Source organism: Cydia splendana, chromosome 10 (assembly GCF_910591565.1).
Source record: "Cydia splendana chromosome 10, ilCydSple1.2, whole genome shotgun sequence".
Lineage (NCBI taxonomy): Eukaryota > Metazoa > Arthropoda > Insecta > Lepidoptera > Tortricidae > Cydia > Cydia splendana.
In genome coordinates, this window is record NC_085969.1 from 18,443,261 (window position 1) to 18,452,298 (window position 9,038).

Sequence of the window (9,038 nt, forward strand, 5' to 3'; positions counted from 1 at the left end):
TTAGGTTTTTTTAATTACATATTTGTTTTTAGATATAATTATCGGAATAGTAAATTTTTCGAGTTATGATTGTATGTTACGGATTTAAAGTTTTCTGAGATGAGATAGGTTTGTAACCGCCATAATGAAGGTATGAAGTCTAAAAGTAAATAATTACTTAATTCAAAATGAGTATTACCTATTACTATTATTTATTTTACCCGAGCGAAGCCGGGTTTTCATCTAGTGTATTTTATAAACTTAAAACTAAACACTATTTAGTCGACAAAACGGCGTGGCTCAGTTTTGCGTCTAAGTCCTGCCTCTCAATAGGTATATTTATTTAAACTTTTTTGTAATAACCTTTCAGCAACACTCTCGGCGGACCTTAGAATTGTCAGTCGGTATCCCGAATTAGTTTTATTGAGCATTTTGAATCGCAAAGTCAGATACCATCCCTCTGACTACTACAGATACCTTGCATTTCTATAAGTATTAAATGGGGACTATTTTTCCCTGATTAAACGAGATCCTACCAAACAAGCGTGCGTGATCTCGTGTGTTTGTGTCGGCTTTCAGGTGTTATGGCGCAACGCGCTGGAACTAGCGGGAAACTACCTGAAGCACGTACGATTATACACAAAACAATCTATACAGGCAATCCGTTGGTGATGATTCACATGACTACACACTGCCCAATTCGAACTTAAAGATACGTCAATTAATAGATCTAGAAACGATATGGATTAGATGTGTCAGTGTCAAAAGTAACGTTTTTGTTTGAAGAAACGTCACATTTGACACTGACATATCTAATCCATACCGTTTCTAGATATATTTATTGACGGATCTTAAAGTTCGAATCGGGCCGACAGACACCGCATTATGAGACATAACTATGGCGTTTGACATTGAACTTCGTGTGTAAAAGGATACGTTATTTAAATGTTATTATTCAAATGTTTAGTTTTGATACTTACCTAATTAACTGTTAAGAGTTATCTTCCGTTTGATACCTTCCGTGTGCTTTTTTTAACAGGAATAATAATATATTCAAAGATAATTAGATTTTTTTTATCGACACTTATTTATTTTTTTTGTAGAACGTAATAACTACGAGTATTTTAATTACTCGTAACCATTGGAGAACTTTAAGTCTTTACAAAAAAGGTATACAATAATTTTGTCAGTAATTGTGCAGACGATGATAGGCTCATATTTCATGTAAAAAAACTTATTACACTATGGATCATTAAATCGGGTTATCGCTCGGTCGCCCTTGTTTGTCCTAAATTCAACTCATTTTCTCATATAAATAGACTGTTTTAATTTAAAATCAACATTCAGCACCTGCAGTCTTAGTAGTGCTAAAGTGCCCTGAATTCGTTAAAATGTTCAAGCAATTTGATATCATTTTAATGTCTGTAATTTATTTCGAAGGTGTCTACGGCGGTGAGATTATTTATTTACCTACCTACTCATTTTATCGTTATAAAACATTTTGTAATTTTCATCTATTTCTTAAGTCTGTACCTCATCAATCTCATCATCTTCCTCACGTTGTACCGGCATTTTGCCACAGCTCATGGTAGCCTGGGGTCCGCTTGACAACTAATCACAGGAATTGACGTAGGCACTAGTTTTTATGAAAGCGACTGTCATCTGACCTTCCATCTGAGGGTAAACTAGGCATTATTAGGATTAGTCCGGTTTCCTCAAGATGTTTTCATTCACCGAAAAGATGAAGATGATAAAATATCAAATAATATTTTGTACATAAGTTCCGAAAAACTCACAACCTCCGGGTCGCACGCTCTTACCGCTAGGCCATGGCCACCAGCGCTCTCATTAAGTTTGTACCTACTTGATGAAATTGTTTTCATTAACCTTTAAGTGCAGAACAGATTGTTTTCGTAAAAACTTAAACTTTTTGTTAATTTATAATTGCATTAAATATTGTGGATATCGTCGCCTCGTCCCCATAGTACAAGCTTTGCTTAGTTTCGGGATAGATCGATCTGTGTAAGATATCTCCTAATTTTTATTAATTATTTACCTATTTATTACAGTGCCAAACATAAAGCCCTGCAAATGGGACGACTCGACTTGTCTGAAGGCTTCAGCGCAGGCCGCCATACCGGTGATAGCTGCTGGTATTCCAGAATTGGGAGTGGCTTCCTCCGACCCGATGGTCGTAGAGAAGATGAGCTCTAATAACGCTGGATTAAACTTGGACCTCAGCCAGATCACCATCACTGGGCTGAGTCAGTGTCAGGTTGGGAAAGTTAGGTAAGTCTGCTTTTAAAGAGTTGCATTTCTATCGATCGAGCTGTCGTTTTTTTTGACAGCCTCTGCTTTCCGTAAACTGTCTAAAGGGACCCACTGATTAACAGTCCGCCGGACGGTATCGGCCTGTCAGTTAGAACAAAATTTTGACAGTTTCGAACAACTGACAGGCCGATACCGTCCGGCGGACTGTTAATCAGTGGGCCCCTTAAGAATCTATAAGTAATAGCGTAGCGTAGGTATCATTAAAGTCAAGAAATTTTGTAGCCTAGCGATAAAGCGGGCAACTTGCGATAGGTCGAAGGTACCAAATTACCAATAAGCTGCTTGGAAGCTGTTCGAGATAAATCATCACTTCTCGGTGACGGATAATATCGTAATCACTCCGACTAATCCCAAGAAGGCTTAGTTTACACACTGGGGTGGAAGATCAGGTGGGAGTCATGCATTTCCGTAAAAGATCGTGGTTAGGCCAATCCTTATGATTCGGTTGCCAAAACGAACTAAGATCCAAAGATAATATATATCTTTTCACTTTCTCCTCTCATCTACTCAAAAGTTAACTGGAAGAGATCCCTCAAAGGGATAAGTTCGCCTTTGTACTTCTTACTAATTGGATGTTATTTTTAATATGTCTTTTTGTACAATAAAAAGTTTACTACTAATACGACTACTACTACTATAACCCAAAGATTCCTATAGGTTTAGGTACTTACCAAGTTTTTAGGGTTCCGTACCCAAAGGGTAAAACGGGACCCTATTACTAAGACTTCGCTGTCCGTCCGTCCGTCCGTCCGTCCGTCCGTCTGTCACCAGGCTGTATCTCACGAACCGTGATAGCTAGACAGTTGAAATTTTCACAGATGATGTATTTCTGTTGCCGCTATAACAACAAATACTAAAAACAGAATAAAATAAAGATTTAAATGGGGCTCCCATACAACAAACGTGATTTTTGACCAAAGTTAAGCAACGTCGGGAGTGGTCAGTACTTGGATGGATGACCGTTTTTTTTTTGCTTTTTTTTTTCGTTTTTTTTTTTGCATTATGGTACGGAACCCTTCGTGCGCGAGTCCGACTCGCACTTGCCCGGTTTTTTTTTAACCAGTAGTCCAAAAATAAGTACAAAATGTTTGTCCGCAGCCGTGATCTCGAGAAATCAACCATAGTGCTTAGTATGCGTTGCCCCATAGAGCTGGATTCACACTACAACGTATCTGGGAGCCTGGTCATCATTCCCATTGAGGGTAGCGGGGAGTTTGGTATCAAAGCTGGTAAGCATTGTCAATAAATGGTTTACGATTAATATGATTTTATGAGTTAAGGCTACGGTGCAGTACCTAGTAACACTCGACTTTTATTACTGTGTCCGGAAGCCTGTTCATCAGCCCAAATGAGAGGAATAGAGATCCGTTTGCCATATAAAAGACTTGTAACTCCTTTGTATTTCGCTACATAGTTACTATTCACGAGGCTTTCGGCATTTAGAATAAGTAGAATAGAATAGAAAGTATTTTTTTCGATATATCACACATACACAGGACAAAAAGATGAAAAACAAAGAAAAAGAAAAGGATAACAACAACAATGCAAAGACAGCAGACAGAAATAAATTACACTTGAGTCCAGCAATGTGTGCAGTAAGGAAAAGGCTTTGACTCAGCATATTGTCGCAATTTGCAAGCGAGGCAAATCAATCAATCAATCAAATCAATCAAACAAATTTTTATTTGCTACAAGCACAGTTGCAAAATTGCAACTCTGTTTATTCTGCCAAGGCCTCAGGGAGTGACTTAATATAAACTAAACTTAATCATATAACATTTCACCACCATCCATCCGTTTTGAAAGCTTTTTGCCCTTAAATCTCGCAATTCTAAAAACAGCTCATCTCTCCTTGTCTCTAATCTTTTAGCTTATTTGTTTCCAGAAAACGTGAAGTTGAAGTTCGAAGCCAAGATTGAAGAGGAAACTGGTGCCGACGGCAAGAGGCACTGGAAGGTGGCCAGCTACAAGCACAGCTACGAACCTGACAAGGTGGTGATCAGGATCACCAACCTCTTCGGTGGCGACGAGAAAACAGGTACATAGACTTAGACCAAGAGAAGTCTGCAATGATTTTGATAGCACACGCAGTGCAAGTGTATCGTCATAATTTCACAAAAGTTTGACGTTGGAAATAACACTTGCACTGCGTGTGCTATCAAAATCGTTGCAGACTTCTCCTAGTTCAACTCGAATCATTATTTATTAGAAAAAATATTTAGAATAAGCAAGAATAGTGGCAATTAATACTGGCGTACATGTGCTTTTGCATATCATCGACATGGTCCAAATGATAACCGGTTGATGGTTGTTTCCAATTCGTATGTTTATACATACTTACGTTATATATCTCTATGACCACAAGAACAATGCTGTCATCGAAACGACGGAGGTTATTTTAAAGATTACGCTAGTATATGCGATTAAGTCCCGTCAAAGTAAATAAAGTGTGAAAATCGTAAAAGTTTAAATCAGTATCTCTCTGAAATGCCCAATAAATAGTACATAGCGGGAAATGTTAGTCATTATGATATTGGCTTTGGGATGCAGCTTTCTCTCTGATACTCTAATGATACTGAGTAACGATCAACAAAATTTCAGAGGGAATCCGAACGTGATGTGTAAAAAAAATTCTTTGCATACCTGATATTAAATCAAGAATTGCATGATACTACTAACTACTAGATAGGTATGTGCAATAGGACATATCACACGTTAACCCTTGCGCTACTACAAGAACTGTTTAACCCTTATCGCGCTACGGCGCACGAATAAATCCATCCGTCTGACGGCGCAGGAAACGGTACATCGGTACAAGGGCCACTTGCTTCCATCCGTTCGTCGACTTCTTCTAATAGGCTCCGTAAGATTCTGAGCGGTTATTAACTTTTCACTATTCGCTTTTTTACTTAACAACATAAATAGGTACTTAATACCTCTACGGTGAAGGCATTGTCATAGTGAACCAACCAATGAGAACTGTATTAACCATAAAATTATATTTCTGGAAAATAAATATAGTGTATTAGGGCAGGAGTCAGGACTAAATTATAGCCTGTAGCTAATATCAATGAAGTTTTACTTGGCTTGGATTACGCTGCAATCAAGAGTAGTTGTCGTAGAATGTACAGTATGAGGATCTTATTACATTTGAATAAGATCCTCATACTGTACTCTTATCGCATGAATAAGAGCGTTAAGTAATCCTAAACAGACTTTAGAAGTAAGTGTTTGTGGGTTTATTATCACGCCGTCACAGTCTTCCTCCACTGTATATATTTTGATTATTCCGAGAACTTATAATTTTTTTTTATTAAGTATTCCTATGTATTTCAATATAGCAGCACAAAAGTCATAATTCCAAAACAAATACAAAATATTCTGCAAATAGCTCTCAAGGGCGAGTTCTTTACGAGTCTTGCGATGCAACGTTATTTGTAATGGAGTTGACGCCTGTCACTTTACCCAAGCTATTTGAAAAATACTATAGGTAGTATGGGAGTAATATATAATTTTATAAAGATACAGAGAAAGCCCGATTTGAAACGTTTTTCGGCCATAGGTACTTACTGAAAAATGTTTTTTTTTAGTTTAACCCTTTTACAGTGGAGGCACGGAAATATTCCACCTAGTAGACAAGTGCTCTGTCCACTGCACCCAGCCATAAATCAACCCATTATCAGCCAGTTGGGCACAGGTCATAGGAATATCTAGGACAATTACGTATGCTACGTGGCAGGTGATGACTAATCCTTTCCGGACAAGTTCGGAGACTAATTTAGTTATGGGTTAACTCGTAATTTAATAATTGATTTGAAATTCGACGACGAAATATTGAAAAAAAAAGCAGTTAAAAATTCAAAACTTAGAAAATGTATATGTCTAATCTTGCTCTAACTCTTTCCTTAACCTTTGGTATGCTTAGAAGCAGATCTGCTCCATATTTATACAACTTAAACAATAAGTTGCCATGATTGCTAAATAAATGACAAATTTTTGACAGCAGTATAAATCTTACCACCTAAAACAATTTATACCTATTTAAGTTTCATGTATGCAAATATTTTGTCGTATGTCGTATGTTAGGATTAAGCACAATAAATAAAAAAGAATACATACCTATACCGTAAAATGGGGTGAGTAGGGTCAAAACTGAAATTCAAATTCCGATAACATTTTATTTTTACCCGACTACGGCAACGCAAAAGGAGGGTTATTACATATGAAAACTGAATGGTGTATATGTTGCAGTCAAAAGTGTGAACTGGTCAAAAGAACTTTTAACCGACAAAAACAGGCAAAACTGCTTTTGACTGAGCATGTTGGTCAAAAGTAGTTTTACCTGAAAATCATACCTATTTCTGGCAGCAGTTTCGTTTTTAGGGCGTAGCAAAAAAAAAATAACCCTAACCTACCTATCTCTGGGAACAGTTTCGTTTTTTGGACGTAGCAAAAAAAAAAAACCCTAACCTACCTATCTCTGCGAGTACTTTTGACTGATAGTAACAGTCACAATTACTATTAACCAATGATTTTCAGGTAAAACTACTTTTGACCAACATGCTCAGTCAAAAGCAGTTTTGCCTGTTTTTGTCGGTTAAAAGTTCTTTTGACCAGTTCACACTTTTGACTGCGACATATATAATAAGTGTTCCGGACGTTTGTATTTTAGGTATAAAATCCGTATGATATAAGGGAATGTAAATCAGTTAGGATGTTTAAATTTAAAATGAAAATGTTTCTATTAAACAATATTAAAAACAAAATTAAGATAAAGTTACCAGCATAAGCAATAAGATGTACGTAAGTTAACAATTAATTAGGCAATTAGCTAAGTCTACCCATCTATGTTTTAAGGGAGTTCCCTCTGCCAACAAACTGCCCTGCAGTTTGGCAGAAGAAAAAAATCTGTATAATAGGGTTTATTTCATCTGAATAAATGTTTTTTTTTTTTTTTTTTTTAGTTTTTTTTTTTTGGGTAGTTCCATTTCATAACTTTGACGATAAAGAGGACAACCCACCTCACCCCGTAGTGCCTCGTATTTGGGGTGAGAGGGGTTTTCATACAAAGGTGATTTTGGAGGATTGTTGGATCGATTTTTTTTTATTATGCGTATTACTATAGCTCAATTTTAAAATGGAATACATTATTTTTGTAGCAGTAGCCTTAAAATCCCTTCTCACCCCCCTCTCAAACCTTCTCTCCCCATTCATAGCCCACCTCTCCCCGCGAAAGCTACTCACCCCGTTTTACGGTAGTTTACAATGGTTATAGTTAACTGTCGTAACACAATGGAATCCATTATCTTAAGACTAATTGCAGCTCCTGAACTATGCTTAAATGCGTATAACTATTTTGCAATCACCCCAATGACTGAAATTGTATTTGTCGTTTCGTTTATTTATAAAAGGTTATGAATCAAGCGAATTCCAAAATGACAAAAACTCTACTCGCTACTGTTCGCTACTCGCAGTAACAGTAACTGATCATTGTTACGCCTTATCTCATTGCAATAACGCCTAATACGACTGGTTAGTTAATTGTGTCAACGTTACAAAGACAAACGATATAAGTGAGAGAACTGATAGGAAAGGACAAAGGGGAGAGCTCTTTGCTTTTTTGCTTCTACTGAAACTGGCGGCTAGACTGCCCTGATTATTATCAAAATGGAATTTCATTAAGTCTTTGAACGTATGTAGCGTGAGGCAGTAACGTATCCTAGGTTTAAGTACTTACTTAATTTGTGTTTTAAAATGTATGCAGACTGGCATACTTATTCAGTCAAGGCCCGAAGCTTTTAAAAATCAGAATGTACGTACGTGTTTTAAACAAAGAATAGGCTTCTTCATGGCTTACTAACTTTGCTTTTTTCTTTTACAAATCAATGTGCTTTGGTCCTGTGGCCCTACCTAATTGTTTTTGTAAATGTATTTTTAGCATGGTCTTGTCGTGGAGGTAACTCTTTATACCTAAGTGAACTTGTGGACAAATTGAATAGAATTCTTTAGCATTCGTGGTTGATGTTTGTACTTATTATAACCCCTAGGCCACCCGACTTACAGCGGCTTGAAAAGATCTTAACTAGGCCCCCATTCTAAGTTCGAATTGTATTGTGCTCGTACCTATCCAAATCATCTTAGGAAGGATAATTGCCCATCAATGACTTCTTCTTCAACCTACTGTTTTCCCGGCCAAGCGCCAAGGTCAACTTTCCTGCTGAATCTTCTCCACTTTGCCTGATCTTCGGCATCCTCAGGTGTGAGATTGTTCTCTTCCATGTCCGCTATCACGACGAATGAATATAAATAATAATTTAATTATAAGCGATATCTTCTTCCACAGCCGCTCCCGTGCTGGAATTCATCAACCAGCAATGGCGGGTGTTCATCCAGAGTGTGGGCAAGGCGTTCGTCGACGAGTTCGTCAAGCTGATGGTCGACAACGTCAACAAATGGATGGCGGCGGTTCCAACTGAAGAGTTGGAAGTAGTTTAAAATGTCACAAGTTATTGGTGTTAAAAAACATGATATGTTAGGAAGTAATTTTAGTCCCAAATAAGTGAAAATTATAGCTTTACTCTTGTATAAAATTATCTTTAATTTCTGTACTTACATGTTATCTCTTCTACCTATCGGAAAATTGCTAAAACCCCTTACTTACATTAGACATATGAGCGAAATATTGTTGAATGAACTGTATAACTACAGTTCTTTCAACAATATATTAT

General features: G+C 37.1%; 1 protein-coding gene across 1 annotated transcript; it reads left to right on the top strand.

Moving 5' to 3' along the window:
- Window positions 1–563: 563 nt before the first annotated feature.
- LOC134794521 (circadian clock-controlled protein daywake-like) lies at window positions 564–8,805 on the top strand. Its single transcript, XM_063766333.1, has 5 exons — window positions 564–606; window positions 2,049–2,268; window positions 3,409–3,539; window positions 4,196–4,348; window positions 8,654–8,805. Exons 1-5 carry the CDS (start codon window positions 564–566, stop codon window positions 8,803–8,805), a joined length of 699 nt encoding a protein of 232 aa, XP_063622403.1.
- Window positions 8,806–9,038: the final 233 nt, after the last annotated feature.

Excerpts from the sequence above, each read along its gene's own strand:
- LOC134794521 (XM_063766333.1), top strand. The coding sequence starts at position 564 with ATGGCGCAACGCGCTGGAACTAGCGGGAAACTACCTGAAGCAC. Across the intron at positions 3,540-4,195 it reads GGAGTTTGGTATCAAAGCTG|AAAACGTGAAGTTGAAGTTC; the intron begins GTAAGCATTGTC and ends ATTTGTTTCCAG. Across the intron at positions 4,349-8,653 it reads CGGTGGCGACGAGAAAACAG|CCGCTCCCGTGCTGGAATTC; the intron begins GTACATAGACTT and ends CTTCTTCCACAG.